Below are 20733 nucleotides of genomic sequence, written 5' to 3'. Positions count from 1 at the left end.
GTTTAGCCTTTTAGCCTTTAGCTTGTTTTTTAGCCATTGACTTGTTTTTTATCCATTAGCTTGTATTTTAGCCTTTAGCTCTTGTTTTAGCCTTTTGCCTGTGTTTGGCCTTAAGCTTGTACTCTATCTCTCTCATGTTTATCTTTCTTCTGCTCTTCCGTCCATTTTCTGTCTGACAGTTAGGCTCCAGTGTCCACCACCACTACAAAATTAATCACAGAAATTGTTTTCAGCAGTGAAAAACACAGATCTCTCTACTCTTTACTAAACTCCATCAGCTGATGTGGTGTTGCCATAGAGACTTTTACAAATATCAGTCCAGTCCTGCTCAACATGATCAAGAAGCTAAGAAGTAGCATTAAGGAATAACCTGCAGTGGAGCTGATAATCTCATTTTAAAGTGTGGATTACGATCAGGTATGTATCTATAAGGGAGACTTTTACAAGATCATTGAAACCTACAACAACTTTGAACAGTCATTAAATGGATCTGTAACTCCTTATGCTGAAAAGCTATCAGGAAAGGATTATTTTGCCAGAAATGCCAAACCTTAGTAAAAGCTTTGCATACATTACAAACCAACACTGATCTTAAATGACAAAAACAGGAGCTAACCCACTGACAAGATAACATCAAGCTCAGGTTGCCCTGTGGTCGAAAAACATCAAAGAAACAATAATAAACTGGTTAACAAGAGTGCTTTGGAAAATAAGCGACCCAGCATGACAACTACAAAGTGAGACCTCTCTATCTAAGAGTTAGTTTCTATTTCAGGCTGCGTTTCCTTCAAGTATCAATCAAACAACAAACAAGTTGTTGTAAATATCCAAGGCAACATCTTTGCCGCCCAGCATTCATCTGTGGCCAGCTCACAGGGTTCTTTAGGAACAGCTTGGCTTGCTTCACCCTCCACATACACAAGGTGCAACCCATAAAAATGCACAAACACAGCAACTGGTGGAGCTGACACCAGAGGAGCGTAAATGGAGCCTGTTGCTTTACTGGGTGAGGTGGGAATGTGAGAAGTCCCAGGCTTTGACTTGCTATGCAGCCTCGACAGGGGAAAGGGGAGCAGAGGTGTGAGAGAAAGAGACATGGGGGGAGTGGGGTGGGTGGAGGGGAGCTCCCAGCAGCGAGAGCCCAGCCCACCCAGGAAAGAGAGAGAGAGAGAAAAACAGAGGATAAATCAGCTGCCATGATGAAGTCTGAGTCACTTCAATATGTGAGGACGAAGAGGGGGCTAATTTAGGGCTGAGACAGTAAGCTCCTCGTCCAGGAGGGCAGGTCAGCTATTCATGCATGCTGGACTGTATCTGAGAGGTCCTGCTCTTTGAATGCATGAGCTTAACAAGCTGACGCAGGACAATTCTCAGATATCCCAATTAATGAAGCCTTCTTTAAGAAGAAGTGCTAAAAATTAAACCTTGTTTCAACTCCTCGGCACTTATTCACAAGAGCTGTATATGCAAAAGAAGAAAAACATCACAAAACAGGACTAAACAGACACTTTCCATCTGTTTCATTTCCAGTTGCTTCGATGTTTTCAACTGAAGACATCATAAAAAACCTTTAAGGTCACTCACCATTTCACAGTACTCGAACACAAGTAGGAAGGGAATGGCCTCTACACACTGTCCCAGGCACTGCAGGATGTTTGGGTGCTGCAGAACTCTGTGTAAACAAAAACAACATTTAGTCTGTCAGTAAGTGATGTGTAAACAAGCCTTGGAGTATCATTTGAAATCATTTGTAGGATGTGGGAGGGGGTATCATGCAATGTGTCAACAGAGAGATAGGGGGTGCTGCCGGCATAACAGTAATGTCACACTGCTATTTCTGCCTAAAAGTACTGTATGAAACTCTTTCTATTTCTATTCTATTCTAATACAACTTTAAAAAATATCATTAAAAGATCAAGTTAAAAGTATTCCAGCTACTTCTTCAAAAACACATTTCATGATGATAGTTTTTCCAGTTACCTGTATGGGTCCCCCTGCTGCAGGAAATCATTCTGCTCCCTGGCACTTGCATTAGCTTTTAACTCCTTCACCACCACTCTGGCTCCACCTGGGTCAGTGTAGATTTCACTCAGGAGCACCTGTATGTGTAGAGTACATTCAACTTAACATACAGAGGAAAAAAGGTCACAGCAGTGTGCTCTGACATGTCGAAAGAAGCAGTAAATGTGAATTAAAGTAAGTGAAGAAAGAGGTGAGTTCCTTCAGCATGTCCTCTAAAACTAAGTGAAGACTTAGTTTAAGGCTGTATTCAGACCAGAAAAGTCCTTTGGTCCTCTTGTTTGGTCCGGACCAAAAGCGGACTTTATTTTTATCGTTTGGCGCGGTTCATATTCAGATTGTACTTTTTGCAAGTGGACTATATTCTGTAAACACATCCACATGTGTGACGATCAGTGCTCTCATTGGACAGCACTGACAAAGGCGGCACACAGAATACAGACCCAGAAATGGAGGTAAACATGTGTGTTTGTGCTCTTATTAGAGCTGCAAAATCATTTTCAGTTTCAAGAGCAGCTCCTTCAAAGCAGGCTTAACAACACCGTTTACAATTTTGGAACAGTGAAGACGAATGTGCGCAGCAAGGAGACGCTATGCTCTGCGTGTCCTGACCCACAACATGCCAGCAACAGCGTGGCTAAACAGAAGACGGAGGATCAGGTATGAACCAAAGACGGTTAGGTTACGGTGGCTTTATAGGCCCAAAAGGCACATGTATCCTGTAGTTAGTTCGGATGGACCTTGGTTTGTATTCAGACCTGCACCGGAGAACCACGAACTGCACCAGAGTTCGTTTGGAAGCGGACCGAGACCACCTCAAAAAGTGGGTCTCGGTCCGGTTGTTTGGTTCGCACCAGGGTTCGTTTGTGTCTATTCACACCTGCATGAAAAGTCTGCACCAGCGTGGGAAACAAACCCTGGTCCGTTTAAAGTGGACCAAACAGTCCAGGTCTGAATTAGGTCTTAAATACAATGAAAACAAATGTTACCTGGCCAAACCAGCCGTTGCCAATCTCTTGGATGTAACTCAGACTGTGGCGTGCAACCTGGAAACCTGCAGATCCTTCTGTAAAACAAAGGACAAGGTGTTAAGAGTTTGTTGTTTAAAAGCATGGTGATTTTCAAAACACACATCTAAATGAGAGTACATCCATCTGCTTCTGAAATGAGGTGGGAGCCACGAGCGGTCCAGATCGGCTTAGTACAGTTTGGCACAGTTTGGATCAGTGAAGCCTGATCCTGTTTGTGTTTCCACAGCCTATCGTCCCTTTCTTGGTAGGTTGAGTGTGAGCTGGATGCCATGTCAGCTTTGTAATAGCGTGATGGCATAGCAGGGTGACGGCATAGCAACGAGACACAGCGTACCCTACTACTACTAAATCCAATGAAGAAGAAAAATATGATACAGTAAACAAAGAGAAACAGTGAAAGACATCCAGCAATTTGTCTTCTTTGTGATTGGCATGTAGCTCTTTGTTACGAAGGGCAACTAAGCTTTGTTTCCGTTGCATCCCACGAGAAGAAATACAGCAGCTGCAGTGTCACAGTAAGTGACATTCTTTAGCAGAAGTGATGCAACAGATGCACATTTTGTTGAAAGGCAGTCGGCAGATTCAGCAGCACAAGCATAACATGGTAGTCTGCCACTGTTACTGTTGCTGTTGTTGTCCGGTACGGCAATTTAAGTTGCTACATTGAAAGTGTAAGATGCAAAGTAAAGCGTAACATCAGCGTTTCCACTGAAAACTCTGGCTTGATGTTAACACGGCAAGGGTGGCCATGGCGTTTTAGAAACATTACACTCTGGAGGCTGTTTTCAAAAGTTTGCATTGGGTTCCTGTGTAAACGCGAGGCCGAAAAGCAACAATACTTTTTCAGTTCATCTTAAAACTGTTGTTGTGTCAACGACCCCTTTGTATCTTCACAACTGCTGAGTTACCGTATTTTCCGCACTATAAGGCGCACCGAAAAGCCTTCAGTTTTCTCAAAAGCCGGCAGTGCGCCTTATAATCCGATGCGCCTTATATATGGATCAATATTGATCAATCATGGCTACCACAGTAGTTGGTGAAGTAATAGCGGTGAACTGGTAAAGAGAAATTCCTGTAAGTGCTAACGTTAGCTCACAGGCTGGCCCAGGCTTCTTCTCTTGTTTATTGTTAAAGGAACACAGCGCCCCCCAAAGGTCTGACATGAGAACTGATCTCTGGAAACAGCTTTTGTTGACGGCAGAAACTGCTTCGTCTTTACAGCGCACTTTTTTGAAAACGGCACAGAAAAAAGTCAGATAGAAAAATGTGCCGGTCCGTGTGGATGTGGTCTGTGTTTGACTGACTTATCTGAACACACTCACATCAGATTCCCTGTATGTCAATCTATGGAGTGTAATTCAGTCAGAAGCTCAACCTTAACAGTGGTAACTGTGAGTCTGTTGCCTTCGGCGGCCCGCCACAGTCTCATTTGGCCCCGCCACAGTCTCATATGGAGACAAAAATACGATCCGTCACTCTGTCAGACCATTACACAGCTGTACTTTCCTACCGCACGTAAAAAAGAGAACAAGAGTGCGCGCGCACTGGTCACACTCGTAGACGTCGCTCTTTACCTGTTACGTTTGGCGCGAACCAGATTCCAGCGAAGTTAGAGCGGGGCGTCTGACTCTGAGATACGTGTAACTTCTTTTTTGGGCATTAGCGGCCATGCTAACTGCGGCCGTGGACACAGTATCTCACTGCGCTGTCTGCCTCCCTTCTTGGGAAGAGGAATGGCTGCACCGCGCACGTCTCGGTTCCAGAGTTTCATTATCACAGCGCATTCAGAGTCAGTGTCAGGCACACAGTACAATTACCTGTACGATACCAACGAGCTGACGCGGGTAATTATTTCATAGTCTCCTCTCCTGGGGCCTACATTTATTACAGCGAAGTCCTCTTAAGTTTCACTTACGACGAAAAGGCAAAACGTGGATACGACCAACATTCTTTTCAGATCTATCACACTCTGCATACACACGGCTGCACGCTATCCCCCGTGATAAATCACACCGCGACGACAAAAGCTTGAATAAGGTGAGCACGCCTCCTTTCCCTCCTTCAGCGTGCCCGAACGTAACCATATATGGTCAATGCAAATCAGTACGTGCATATTAAGTAGCCATGTGCTTCTGCGATTTTTGTACTGACGTCAGCGTAAGACGGTGAACACCACAGACGGAGAGAGCATGGAGGAAGATGAATTTCTCTCGAAGTCAGATACACAGCAATATCAGGAAATATCAGTCAGAAAATCTTGCATTGATTTAGGCTACATTTTGTGATGAAGTGGGCCTCAGCAAATTTAGGCATCTTTATTTATTTAGACTATTTTCTGCAGTCACTATAGAAAAAAACAGAATGAAAACACTACACTCCCAAATCCAGATAAGGGAGCAGAGAGAAGAAGAATCGTAATCAGACCCTTTATCCCAAAAAATATTTTTTTAAGATGTTAAAACAATATAAAGGGTTTCCACTTTGCTTCCCTTTCACCTACTCACATCCTGGTGCTCTCTTTTCTTCATCAGCTTCAAACACACACCTCGTTAACTCAGGTGAGAGAATAAGGGTAGGCTACAGTCTCAGTAGCCTGATGACAGATCACAGATCACGGGAAATAGTGTAAATAACCTGTTGTTGAAATGTTGTTCAGTAAATTGTTCAAAATATTGTGAGAGAGTGAGTTTTTGGTTTTGTTTCTGAATCATATTGAAAATATTTCTGATATGCCTTTGTAAGTTCTTATTTATCAGCGTATATTCATGTCCATGGTCCCAAACTGCGCTTACTGTAAAGGCGATACATCGCGCTTAAAAACGTACACATACATTAAAACCGCCGAGGGTCAGAGACTCCCCCACCACAGTCTCCTAAAATCCTGTGGGAAACACTGGCTCCATTTCTTATTGCTTGGTTTTGACACACATGGTTCTGATGATAAGTCTGTTCGTGCCTGACCTGTGATGTGAGCAGGCGGTTGGAGGTGTGGGGGTCCAGGCAGGGCCACAGGAGACACAGCGAGGGTGTACACCTCAGCTGGGGACTGCATAGATGGCGTATCCTCTGCTGGTGGAGTGAAGTCAATTTCATCCTCAAAGTGGTCCTCAAACTCCTAAAGCAACAAAAAAAGGCTCAAAAAAGCTTGCCAGGATACTTCATCCTCACTCTGTATCCATTAGGTGTGACCCACAGGAGGCGTGTCAGAACTCTCACCTTGAAGTTTATCTCTCTTTCTTTGCAGCAAGTCACGCAGTTCACGAGCAGCACCACCAAGGCCACAAGTGCAGTCAGCGACACAACGAGGGACAGGTAGAGTGACGCAGACAATGTGTCGCCTGTGCTCCCAGCTGGAATAAAGCAAAAAGAAACAGATTAAAATCAGGCTAATTCATCTACATTTACAGAGGATTCATAAAGGGATGGAGGACAGTGATGTTGGGAAAACAAACAGAAGTGTGTTTAAGTGGAAACACAGCACATACACAGGAGTGTTCTGGCTCTGCAGCTAAATCCACCCACAACAAAGGTAGAACTTCAGATACAAAAATAAACCGCACCGTGCTGATACAATGGAGCTGAAGTGCAGTGAGAGAAATGCCCGCTCTGACACCGTGTAAGAAACAAACACATCCATTTCAATCCTTAAATCTAAAGGATTTTTAAGGTTGTCATTTTCTGCCGACATTACGTGACGGTAAAACAGAACCTCCACCTGAAACCAGCCATACACAGAGACAGCTGTGAGGGCTTCCACTGACTGCTAAGCAGCTGATGGTGCAGCAGTGGTGACAGCAGGTGTGAGTCCGTGCTGCTGTGGACGCTGCTGGCCCAGCAGATTTAGCGTGAGGGCTGACAGCAGCCTTACAACCCACCCACTGCACGGCTCAGCTGCTGCTTCCTTTCCGCACAGATGCTGACCAGCACTCACACAGCAGCAGTATGTTTTATTGGGAGGTATTTCCAATTTAGTGAAAACAAAACACACTCACATCAGATTCCCTGTATGTCAATCTATGGAGTGTAATTCAGTCAGAAGCTCAACCTTAACAGTGGTAACTGTGAGTCTGTTGCCTTCTGACAACCTCACTTTGTCTCTCCATGTCTGAAATGTCAATGCTCATTTCTAACAGCTCATCTTGATGGTATGAGAGCGGTTGTGTGGCAGTCTCTGCTGTGTGTGAGTGAGAAGTCAGATCTCTTCCACATGATGCTCATGTGCATTTTTGTAAATATATAGGCCTGTCACCATAACAAGTTTTGCTAGACGATAATTTTCCAAAATATCATTGCCAATAAACGATATTATTGTCAATATTGTGTTGATTTTTTTTTCCATTTTTTCATTGATGTAATTATGATAAATGGGATAATAAAGTGAGTACACCATATCAAAAGCAAGAAACTTTAATTTCTTAAGAGTATTTAACTGTGATTAAAAGGTCAGGATCTTTTAAATAAAATAAATTAAACAAAAAATAGAATAAATTTAACAAACAAGAAAGAGAAAAAAACCCAATGAAAATGAAATGGACTCTCTTTTAGAAAAAAAATACATGTCAATGAAAATAATTAATACTAATCAAAAACAATAAAACATAGACCCTGTCTCTAATGAAAAAACGAAACTCCAAAAAAAAAGAACAACAAAAAAAAACTATAGCCTTAATATAAGGGAGTTTATACAGTTCCTGAATTGTTTGTAACATGTACTTTTTCCCAGTCAATCCGTACTGTCTGTCAAACATTTTTAACATTTCTGGCTTTCAACCGTATTGAAGGGCTGCATTTCTTTGGCAATGTAGCTGTCTTTGAGCGCCCACCATTTGGCGCTTTTATTTCTATTTACTTTGCAGACCAAAAGCCTCAGTAAGAGCGGATTGTCAAAGAATAAGGCTCCGCTGCACCTCCCCTTCTTCTTCTTCGTCGCCACAAATGCGACATATCAGCTGGTTGGTGTTCATGAGCTCACACTTTGTTCATTCTGATAAAAAACAAAATATTCCCACATTGGGACTGTGGCAGGCGGCTTAAGAACCGTATCTTTTGTGCCATCATTCATATTAGCATGTGTTTCCTCCTTACCCCTCAGGACGCTCGCTTCAGCTCTCTTCGTGTGTACGCGCAAGCAGCCCCGTCTTCACCCCAAAGATCGCATTTTTGACATGTGCTCACTCCGCTATAAATCCGCTATCGAACCTATGCACCCTGATGTTAGGAAAGATAGATGTAGTGAGCCATCTTCTCATTAAGCCTCTTTGGTGGAAAGAGAGGAGGAAAACAAACATGCATGCACATGTCAGTTTATCGAGGCTGGCAAACTTACCGAGGACGTTTTTATTTATCGTTCGGTTCATTGATTTATTGATTATCGTGACAGGCCTATAAATATGTCACTATTTTGAAGACATCTCAAAAAAGTGGCTGGATGTCATCAGTCAGTTATATCACACTATGATGATAAGTGTAAACATAGCCTCAGCACTACATCAGTAGGACTGTGCACTGAAAAAAGACAGAATATTTGCCAGAGTCCTGCCTCCCCATCCTCCCCCCCGTTTATTCTGTCTCCCACTGGTCTTTGCTTGTCAGGTACATCCTGTCAGCTGGAGAGATTCAACACCTACAGAGTCTCCTTCTGCTGAGCTACAAAGTCCCAGCAGATGAAAGCAGCCACTGAACACATCCCAACTACAAACTGACTCGCAGTTGTCTGGTGTTTTCACACCATCACATGAGAGAAAATTAAAACAGAATTGAGCACAAACAGTCTGAGCCGATCGGGATCAAGACGAACCAGACTGAGGCCAGTGTGTCGAACACTAAGCTGGTATGAAGTGAGCTTTTCTGAATGAGGCTAATCCAGAAATATTTTCATATTGTGGCAAGTGCTAGGGTAAGCACAAGTCGTCCAAATGCTCGCCTGGCAACGGCTTGTTTGTATACACATAGTCTGGTTTCAAAACTGTTGCAAAAAAAATTACAGTTAACTTCAAATCCCTCTCATTTATCCGGAAACAAACATCATTCAATAATTCTATTGGTATTTATGTTTCAGTTGCTGGTAGGGATGACTTATAATTTTTGAAAAAATACAATTAGGAAATCTATAAAGAATTGAATAGCTCATGTGACTAATTTTCAACCTACAAAATATTTTTTTCTATAGCTTTTGACGGTAAAACTGGTATACAGATTCAGAAAGCTGCTAACTGCCAATTAAACAGAAGATAAAGACAGCATTGGAGCCATGTATCAGAGCAGCTGGTGTTGTTTTGTAGGAGTCAGAACCAAAGAAAATCACTGTGACTGTGAGAAATCAAAAGGTTCTGTGTAGAACTTCCTTTAACAAAACCGAGGCCAAGTGTTTATTTGCTGAAACGGAAAGAATTCAACCTTTGTAAACACCTCATTCCGAAAGAAAAGTGCCAATCTGAATGGACATTTAATCGGTTTCACAGGGGTGGAATATTCCTTTCCCCAAATAGATTGAGGTATCATGTATCCACTCAAACGGAAAGTTGTCAGGGTGCGTTCCTTCAGCGCATGCTCAGATATGACGTAAGACACAACTAGAAACGTTCCTAAATTTTAAAAATGGCGGCGAGCAGTCAGCACTGGACTGCTGCGGAAAGTTTGTTTTTGAAAGAAATGAACATAATATCAAGACTGGACGGACGAAAAACTCGCAATACGGAGTATTGCAACACCATGATAAACAAAGTGTCGTCCTGTAACCGTGGCTACTAGCCCAGCAACCACCTGTAGCACTGCGCTTTTACTTGAGAGAGAGCTGTGCGCCTCACTTGGGATGTTAGCACAACGTAATCACAGAGTATTTGACACATACCAACTTGCGTCACTCTTCATCCTGTACCGCTGTCGAAGTTCCGAAAGCAAGTGAAAGTCGAGCCTAGCTTCACCCTCAATTAGTAAAAAGCTGTATCTGTTGAGAGTTTAATTTCACTTTGGTTGCGTCTTTCTTTCTACGTGCTACATCTATCAGAGCTGCTCTGATTAGCTTCTACTTGGGATCATAAACATGCAAAGTCACTCGCGCACGAGGCGTGCTTCGATTGGCTAATGTGACCACATTTACTCTCCACGCAGAAACGTCCTATTACAACCAAAACATCAACATGCAGGCAGAGGAGGGGGTTGGGGCAGACACTGACACTGGTACACATGTATAGAGGTCTATTGGAGACAATTGAGCAGGTTTATTCCTGTAAAAGTTGACATTTGAATTTTTTTAGGAAAATCCTACAGTCCCTACCTTTATTTGTCAAACTATCCAATCGATCCAATTAATGGTTGAACTGTTTGAACTTTTGAATTAATCTGGTTTATCAACCATTCAAACTATTCTATTCTGGGGGTGGCTAACCTGCCAACCTGAGCCGCATGTGGCTCTTTGCCTTTCAGCATGCGGCTCTGCGATCCATTTGTAAAAATATATACATACTTAATAGTAGGGATGGGTACCTTTCACATTTGAAATGATACTGTACCGATGCCCGGTACCCAGCAATCGGTACCAGTACTCAACAGTACCAATTTTCGGTACTTTTTTGTGTTTATGTGGTAAAAAATATCAATTTGTTCAATAATAAATTATATATTTTTTACAATTTAACAAACAAATTCTTCAATATATAACCTTGAAATGCTGTGTACATGTCCAGCATGGAAAATTGCCATCTCATCCACTCCCTCACAGTCACAAGGATGCGTTAAGGTACCTAAAAATGGTACCTTTTGATTTTATGTGAATCACGGTACTTTTTACATAATTCGGTCGGTACCAAAAAAATACCTAATTCGGTACCCATCCCTACTTGAGAGTAGTGGTATGCCGATCAATCTAAAATATTGCTTAACTGATGCCAACATTGGGATCAGTGTTGATCAATGTTTGGGTGTACAGATTGATACTTAAGTTTCAGTTTCTCTTCTCTAGTACGAATTTAAACACACAAACAAACACAATAAATCTTGCTTTGAAAGTTGGATTTTGGAGTTGATTTTCTTTTTATGTCATTTTGTTTCTGTGTGAGAGGAAGTGTGTTTGTAAGACCCCGTGCGTGACATGGCTCTCTGCAGTACCAAGGTCATTTTTGTGGCTCTTGGTCTCTGACTGGTTAGCCACCCCTGATCTATTCATTCCATTAAAAGGATTAATTGTCATTTATTTAATTAATCACATTAATTGTTAAGCTATTGGTTTAACTGGAATGATCATAAAACCATTTGATTAAGCGCTAAATAGTTCACAGTGAAGATCCAATAGCATAGATGCTTGAAATGCCCACCTCTTGTTGTTTGACGACTTCACAAATAGAGAACTTATTAACCATCGTAATATAACAGTGAATCATTTACTGTACAAAATGTGAGGTATTGTTCCTGAACAAAAGAAAGAAAAACTATTTTTCTGCTTTGCATTTACTTTCCTGGCTGGATCGATGTCCCCAAAAAACGAACAGCACCATCAGATTTGAGCTTTTCATTCTTGAAGGAAATATTTTCAGCCTCATGGTACTGTACAACCCAGCAAGTGCAGTTCCTCCAACTGACTAGCTTCCGTATTCAAGTTGTGCAGCATTAACTGAACAAATTGAGCTGGCATAAAATCCTGCTTCCCTGCAGTTCATTAATAAAATATCACCCTGAAATAAACCTGATGTAAAAACTTGTCTAACATCACGCTGAGCAGTGGTCTTACTATGAATCTGTGCGACACAGCCTGTCAAACTGAGGAGGAGATGAGCAGCATCACTTTAATCTCCAAAGGGAGTTTTAGGAGGTGGCAGTGATGAATGAGACTCAGTTTGATGCACAAAGACATCCATCACAAATAACATGTTTCCTTACTCTGTTCTATTCAAACTGTTTAAAATGCTCTAAACATCCTGAGTGCCTCATGTTATAAGAAACCACCGTGACTGGAGTTAAAGTAAGAAGAGATGTACTTAGTCCCAGGATTGCTTCCACAGACCTCTCCTCTGTGCTAAAGATTGCAACGGAGAAACAGAGTCTTTGGTGAAATATTGATGAGAAGAGGAATTAAAGATTGAAGAGGTCTACGGTGAGGACACAGGCCTGGCAGATTTACCTCTAAAGGCAGATGTGTACTTACAAATGTTAAATAAAAGTCTTTCTTACCTCGCAATTTATCAGCCACATCAGGAAAGAGGTGGTGAGCACTGCTGTGTCTAATGTGGGCTGCCTGAGGTTACCCACAATTCCTTTATGGTTCAATTGTAAGCGAGGCAGCCCAGCCTACTAGACTGGATCGGCTTAACATGCTTGAATAAAAGCCATGGACTACACGATACCTTTAATCATTTAAGCTTATTGTAAGTCTGACAATACTATTAACAGCACACAGTCCTCACATGAGACACGCCGCAGTAATGTGATGATTCACAGCTTTAGAGGAGAAAATCGGAGGCATCAAACTAGAGAAATTGACAAGAAATTTGCAACAAGAGTCCGAGAAACTCATCAAGTCTGGCTTACCCTGCTAAGTCTTAAGTAAGAGCACTTATCAAAACCACAGGAAGTGATTTAGCAAACATAGACGCCACAAATATAGGTAATCTAGACTCCTATTTGGACATTTTTATCAGCTTTAGAGTTCTTAAGCTACAGGAAATCTGTGGTGGTAAGGGGTTCAAGTACACTGCGAAGATTTAGGAGAACAGCCAACATCTAAGAAACAAAAAGGGGACCCAATGCAGGGCTCGACAGTGTGAGGAGGTACTCGCATTTGCTACTAGAAATATTACAGTGCGAGTTGTGATTTTCATTTCGTAGCTCCTGTACGACCATGAAAAATGACCGTTCAAAAGATGTTTTATCTTGTGTTGAAAACGTTGGAAGTTGTGGTTGGTGGTATCCCTGAACGTAGCCTTAGCTGGAAGTAGGGCTGAACAATTTATCGTTTTCAGATCGAGTTGCGATTTTAGACAATGCAATTTTGAGATCGCCAAAGCAGCAATTTTTTGCAGCGCTCCTGACTGACTTAGGATCTGTTGTGTCAAGTATTATACATATTCTGTTTTACAAATCTGTAGACAATCTATATGTTAAAAGTGCTGTAAAGCAGGTCAACAACACAAAGCCTCTGTTTTGGATTAGAAATTGATGAAAACAAATTATTTATCATCACTATTGATTATTAAAAAATCGTTGCAATATCTGCCAGAAAAATTAGATCTTTTACTAAAATCGTTCAGCCCTACATGTGAAGCTTGATTTGAAGAAAATCGTAAATCGAATTGAAATCACAATATCTGCCAGAAAAATCACAATTCAATCTTTTCTTAAAATCGTTCAGCCTTAGCTGGAAGCATGTTCAGCATTGAAACGTTTGATTCATTGACCTTACTGCACCGCCCTGCCCGAGATACAGACGAACATAAACAGGCGCTTGCAAGGCCTCATCTCGACCAACCACAGCACAGCAGTGGGACTGGTTGCCGGGCAACGTAGACTGACAGAACAGCGAGCAACGTTTTCAAGTATTTAAGGCAAAAACGAAACAATTAATAACACCTATATAATGCCCATCTGTTATTATTGTAAAAGACCAACAAAACCAGATCATGTAGACTCTAAATTGAGGCAAGAGGAAGAAATGGAGCAAGGAAGAGATATTGACGGCAAGGGAGAGTTCGTGTTAGATTCAGATGCTGCGTCTCAAGACGCTGCTGTGTTTTCATTACACCTAAAATTGCGCAAAACGTAAAAAATCGTAATAAAAAATGGTAATGGAAACGCCACATTTACGAAAAACCTTTCAAATTTGGATACAAAGTTTATACGCTCTCATAAGGTGATTTTTCATGTTTGGATGTTGAGGTGTCTCGCAAAAGTGCAATGGAAACACCTTTTTCGCAAAAATGTCACGTTATCATCACAACGCACCTTCCTCACCTCCTTGTACATGTCCCCTGCCATACAAACGGACTCTGGCAGGATGGCTGTGAGAGGGTCAGGGAGTAGCAGAAGGGAGGGGCGGAGGTCTGTGTGTGTGAGTGAGAGTACATGAGCTGGAGAAGATGATCTTCATTCAGTGTTTTGTTCCTGTCTGTTTTGAGTTAGCGTGATGACGACCGACAGTTTGAGCAGTAAATAATAACGCCAGAATCTGCATCATCATGAGTGCAGCGTCCGGACGGACATTATGTTTTACTTTACTAAAGTTGTGCGCCTTGCTGGTCGTAATGGAAACACCAGCGAGGCGAAATTGTTCTTTATCCAAACTTCAAAAACAGTGTAATTGAAACGCAGCTAATGACCCCGCTGCCGTTACCAGTTGTAAGAGAAACAAGTTTAATGCTGACTGGCATTAAACTTTGTCTAAAGAGACTGAGCAGAGTTTTATTTAGCACGTACAATGAGTTGGTTTGTAAATAGTTAATTTCTTTTGTAAGTAAAGGACAAACATTGATGCAAACCCCCCCCTCAAATTTCAAGCACCTTCTGTAAAAACTTCATTAATGTTGTATATTATAACACAGTTTATTAAGCTTAAGTCTGTTGGAGAAAAGTATTGGGTTAGGATTACCCATTAATAACAAACAATTGTTTTATGATTATGTTTTTATCGCCTTGTTTTTATATCATTCCTTGGTTGCACATGAATTCCCATTAATTCAGTTTAAGTCTATGTTTATGCCACTTTCGAATGTATTTTTTTAAATTCAAATAAATTTAATTATTCTACTTATAAAGGCTTCCTCCTTGACCGGCTATCTTCGTATTAAAGAAAAACATACTACTTGGTAACTTTTCATTGTGCTACTAAAAAAATTTGTGTGCTACTAGATTTTTCAACTTGGTAGCACCCATGCTACTTGAGAAAATGCTAAGCGTCAAGCCCTGAGTGTACCCAATTTCTTGTGAAGTGTTACATAGAATAGAACACAACTGATTTATATTTTTTAATTTATTATTTATTTTGTTACATTAAAATGTATTTATTTTTTTGTTTTATTTTTATTTTATTTTATTTTATTTCATTCTGTCATTTGCCTCGTCATTTTTCTCTGCGTGCCAACATAAATAGGCTTGCGTGCCAGCTATGGCACCCGTGCCCCAGGTTGCCCACCTCTGATTTAGAACAGCTGACATCTCCGAAACAAAAAGGAGACCCAATGTGCCTTTTTCATGAAATATTGCAGCATAGAAAAAGTGCAACAGGTGCCACAGTTCACAGAGAAATCTACTTGACATGCTGTAATGAAAAGAAATAGATGAAATTGAGATTCAGCATCGAACATCATGTGTATGTTGAAGCAGAGCAACAGGATTCCAGGCAGAGCAGGACACCCAGAGAGCCTGCAGCAGACGTCAGACATTAAAACAGGAGCCGGGTCACGGCAGCTCTACATGGGATCAGTTCTCCTCAGTTAGGCTTTAACTGAGTCATGGGTTCATATTATGACTTGGCAGGCCCTACCAAATGACTCAACTGGTTTTTGGGACCAATACAGCAGGGAGCTGCCAGGTCTTATTTCGGTTCCACTGCATATTTTAGCAGGCATTCACGCAGAGGGGGAGCTGACCCATTTCTGCAGACTTTACCCACCAGCGTGCACAACAGTGGATGTCTGTGCTTTCCGCTGCAAACGGGATGAAGGACGGCATTGTCTGGCTGACATGTTTTGGTTCCGCTAAGATTCATCTGTCTGCTGAGATTGAAGCCTCATCGATCAGGCGAGGAACTGAGGGATTTGAAGCTGCCGGTTCCCAAAACTGCCCTTGAAAAGATACACATCTGCAGAAATCCAGTCTCTGATTCATCAAAGTATTACAACATCATTTGATGCAAAGATGTGCATCAAACAAGGTGACTTGAACAAGTGAAGGAGCTCTTGTTGGAGCTTCAGCCCATGACAACATACAGGACGACTGGTTTGTTCAGGCAGAATCCCCCACAGCCCAGGCTGGTTGTCACTGAATCACTAAGCAATGTGGGGAAAGGTCAAGTCCAACGTTCAGCTTGATTTACAGGCCAGACATGCCACCATCACCTGGTTGTTACTTAAGTTTAAATGTCCCTTAAAAGTGTGATGTGTGTGAACAGGGCACTGGCCTGGAAAATGACTTTCCAGGAAGTACTTCAACATAGGATCTTACCCAAATATCCAACCAAAGCAAAAACTTGAGAAAGAAAAGAGAAATTAAAACATTTAACATGTGACAACTCTCACATAACATTCAACATCTCTACACTCTGGCCACACTGGGGCAAAGAACAGCTCACTATCTCATAAAGACATAAAAAGAAAGTAAATATCCCAACATGAGTTTCCTGTACCCTGGATAATGATTAAGCAGATGATCCAATTGGCAATCATTGACTGGTGCTGATAAGATTGGAATGTTGTACAGTTACACATTACCCTCCCTACTATCCCACAATCCCAAAAGCACCTACATATTTCACACAAGGAAGAAGTTATAACTGAAGCAGCAAAAGCAGTGAAATAACTCTGGAGCCACTTCCTTGTCTTGAAGTGGATGGATGAAAATCATCTCATCAGAGTTGTGACCTAAACTGTTGAACAGCTTTCTGATTGATTCATCTTCACAACTGAATCAAGGACAGTTCTTATATTTACATCAGCATCATAAACAAGCATGATAATTAGGCCTGTCACGATAATCAATAAATCGATTAACCGAACGATAAATAAAAACGTCCTTAATAAGTTTGCCAGCCTCGATAAACTGACACGTGCATGCATATTTGTTTTCCTACTCTCTTTCCACCAAAGAGGCTGAATGAGAAGATGGCTCACTACGTCTATATTTCCTAACATCGGGGTGCATAGGTTCTATAGAGGATTTAGAGGATTTATAGCGGAGTGAGCATCTGTCAAAAATGTGATCTTTGGGGTGAAGACGGGGCTGCTCGCACGTACACACAGAGAGAGCTGAAGCGAGCGTCCTGAGGGGTAAGGAGGAAACACACGCTAATATGAGTGATGGCACAAAAGATATGGTTCTTAAGCCGCCTGCCACAGTCCCAGTGTGGGAATATTTTGTTTTTTATCAGAATGAACAAAGTGTGAGCTCATGAACACCAACGAGCTGATATGTTGCATTTGTTTGAAAATAGTGGCGACGAAGAAGAAGAAGGGGAGGTGCAGCGGAGCCTTGTTCTTTGACATCCGCTCTTACTGAGGCTTTTGGTCTGCAAAGTAAATAGAAATAAAAGCGCCAAATGGTGGGCGCTCAAAGACAGCTACATTACCAAAGAAATGCAGCCCTTCAATACGGTTGAAAGCCAGAAATGTTAAAAATGTTTGACAGACAGTAAGGATTGACTGGGAAAAAGGACATGTTACAAACAATTCAGGAACTGTATAAACTCCCTTTTATTTAGGCTATAATTTTAATTGTTGGTTCTTTTTGGAGTTTCGTTTTTTTCTTTAGAGACAGGGTCTATGTCTTATTGTTTTTGATTAGTATTAATTATTTTCATTGACATGTATTTTTTATCTAAAAGAGAGTCCATTTCATTTTCACTGTATTTTATTTTCTCTTGTTTGTTAAATTTATTCTATTTTTTGTTTAATTTATTTTATTTAAAAGATCCTGACCTTTTAATTACAGTTGAATACTCTTAAGAAATTAAAGTTTCTTGCTTTTGATATGGTGCACTCACTTTATTATCCCATTTATCATAATTACATCAATGAAAAAATGGGAAAAAAAATAAAAATAATATTGACAATAATATCATTTATTGGCATAAATACTTTGGAAAATTATCATCTAGCAAAATTTGTTATGGTGACAGGCCTAATGATAATGATACAGTCCAAGATGCAAATCTGGCATCTGGGTGTCTATAAAGTATTTTATGAGCCCTGTTTAAACAGGAATCAATAAACTTCTGAGCTGCCACCAGAGAATTATAGCTTTAGAGCTTCCTAAAGAACCATATGCACAGTGCTGTTTTAAAATTAAATAAATAATAAATAATAAAATTAAAAACACAATAAGGACTAGTATTGTGTCTTGAAGAGGTTTCTGATCTTACAAGACTCGCATCTGACTCCATTATAAAACATGAGAACACTTCACTTTAATGAATACTTTTACATTTATCCTTAAATAAACATGTACATGATCACACCTGCAACAAAACCTGTAATACAGGAAAAGTACCAAAACAAAATCATTACATAACTGCTGCAACAAAAACAAAGAAGGAGCAGCGTGTTCATGCTGGTAGGCCTACATCAACTCAATTGTTCCGTAAACTGAGTTAAATGTCACTGACCTGACCAACCCAGTGAAGGGATAGCACCTCTGTACCTGCACTTTAAAGAGGCTATTGTATATTAACTTAGTCACACCACCGCTCCCTGGAGACTGATTTCTTCATGTTAAAGTTTAATGACAATTAAACTTGACTCAGTAAATGAGTATTTTCTGAGTTTTGGTGGATGGGGAATGAGCTGAGGGCAAAGAAATGTGCTGTTGGCTTGCTAAATGCGACCTGATGTTATCTGTTATACTGACATTATGTAAATGGAGGAACTTTGAATCAGACCGTTTCAAAGAGTGTGTAGCTTCCCCACTATCAGTAAGTCCTGAGCTGAGGTTCTGAATCAATAACTAGTCTCATGTAGTCTTAAAGGGGGAAAAGCCATGGTATCACTATCTCTAGCACACTGAAACTGTGTCTCTAAGAGGCTATAGTCTCTCTAGCATGATCTAGTCCAGGGGTTTTGGATCAGGACTTGGTCTGATATAGTCTAGGTTGAATTAAGGCAGTGAAAGCCTTTCACATTTCCACAAATATTTTACAAATCTGAAACTATGCATGAAAGAGGGTGCAGCCTCTTCATGATAATATGGTTCTGAGCTGACAAACTCCTGGTACAGTGGTCTTGAATCAGGACCTTGTAGTCATAACCTTCTCTGCAATAGTCAAATCGAAAGCTGCGGATAAGATGCTATTTTCTTTATCGTCAGTTGAAATTAAAAGTCAAATTTCTTCAATTCAGTAATTTCCCTCAAAATAATCACTTCTAATAAGTTTTAATACACTGATGACAGTCTGGTAAGAAGAAATGAAGTCAGATTGTTGTTGTGTTGTTAGCTTTTAGCTGCTGATTAGCAACACCTACACAAGCAAATATTAGCTAACAGAAACATCTGCTAGCTCAACAGCTGGATAGACACGAGTTGTAGTAATTGAACAAACAAACGCTGAGCTTTGTTTTAGCTTGCAGCAAGCTGACTCACCTGGTTTTTGAGGGTACTGAAGAGGGGCACCTTCACATAGACAGAACACCGACAGCAAAATCCCACCGGCCAGCAACAAAACATATCCATGGCGGCGGCTCTTCATCCTCCTAGCTAAGCTAACGAACTGTTAGCTGCGTGGAATCGTCGTCCTAAACTATAACAAGCTAATGTAATATTAAAAGGAGTATTCTATTCATTGATTGTACATAACAGTCGGCGCAGACTACATTAAAAACACATCTTCCTTCTGTTTAGCGTTAGCGACTTGCTGTTAGCCAGCTAGCTAGGAATCCAGCTAGCATGTCAATGCTAACAGTTTCAGCTGACGACAGCAAACACTACTACGGAATATAACGTCCCATTGTCCATAGAGACAAAATGAGTGATCACCTCTCACGACCTATCATATTGACTGTTTTTACCTTTGTGTTGTTTAAATGAACATAGCTAAATGATAACAATCAATAGACCTGACTATCATGAAACACCTCTCATCCAAAGCGCCATGTTCCTGTTCAACGTCACATCACGGAATGGGGCGTAAAACGGAAATGATTGACAAGCACTCAAGCCAATTACAGCAGAGAATACCAAAAATTTAGCCCCACTGAGCCAATTAGGTTGGAGCTCTATCATCAGGCAAGTAAATTCAGTCCGCTGTCTCAGAGATGAAAAATATTATGTCCTGCCACTTGCTAACCATGTCAGGTACTGACATGGAAATACGACCCATCTGTAAATGTTTATCTCTCAGGACTTATGGTCAATCTTTAACTACACTAAGAAATTTTAAAGGTGAATCTGATTATTCTAAGATTGCAATGATGCTGGCTGAAGACGATCGGATTTTGTTTTTTTACTCTAATTTCTATCAAAAAGAAATCTGTGAGGGTGAGAATTTTTGGCGAAATAAGAATTTCCTCTTAATTAAACATGCAATAAATAACAGATATAAGTCTGCTTTGATCACAGAAAGGATGCTCGTTTACACTGTTTTTTTTTTTTTTTTTTTTTTTTTGCCATCGATCCAAAGTAAAAACAGGCACAGGCTATCTCTTTGTACCTACATATAACAGAAATAACTTTAATTTTTTACTCACAGATGTTTTATTATTAATAAGTTGTGATTTACTGATGAAAATCAACATGTGAACTTATTTTTCCCCCTTTATATCAACTGATTTTATTTTTTCTATAAAGCTTGAACTACAAACATATTAACTGCATATGTACCAATTGAACCAGTCTTTGCACTGCTTGCACAACAGATTTGTTATCTATACTTAATGTAAAAAACATAATGATAAATCCAAAAATAAATTATTTAGTAAAGCTTATTTGATTTATATGATAATTCTGTATTATCATGAAGAGCAGCAAAAGTGTTAGTAGTTGTTGTAGAAAT

At 40.6% G+C, this 20733-nt stretch overlaps 1 protein-coding gene across 1 annotated transcript in view; it reads right to left on the bottom strand.

Annotated features, from left to right (window-relative positions):
* The window catches only part of lmtk2 (lemur tyrosine kinase 2), a 44653-nt gene extending 24806 nt beyond the window's left edge, over positions 1-19847 (bottom strand). Inside the window, exons 1-6 of the mRNA XM_074696515.1 lie at positions 19326-19847; positions 6267-6400; positions 6012-6165; positions 3009-3085; positions 1981-2099; positions 1585-1672 (exon numbers count right to left, since the gene is read on the bottom strand). Of these exons, the coding sequence (XP_074552616.1) occupies positions 1585-1672; positions 1981-2099; positions 3009-3085; positions 6012-6165; positions 6267-6400; positions 19326-19431 (678 nt within the window). The 5' untranslated portion in view covers positions 19432-19847. The remainder of the gene's footprint in view (positions 1-1584; positions 1673-1980; positions 2100-3008; positions 3086-6011; positions 6166-6266; positions 6401-19325) is intronic.
* Between the last annotated feature and the right edge of the window lie 886 nt (positions 19848-20733).

The sequence above is a fragment of the Halichoeres trimaculatus genome, unplaced genomic scaffold (assembly GCF_033239565.1).
Source record: "Halichoeres trimaculatus isolate MK-OKI-2021-1 unplaced genomic scaffold, fHalTri1.1 fHalTri1_scaffold_20, whole genome shotgun sequence".
Classification (NCBI taxonomy): domain Eukaryota; kingdom Metazoa; phylum Chordata; class Actinopteri; order Labriformes; family Labridae; genus Halichoeres; species Halichoeres trimaculatus.
This window is presented reverse-complemented; position numbering and strand designations above follow the sequence as displayed.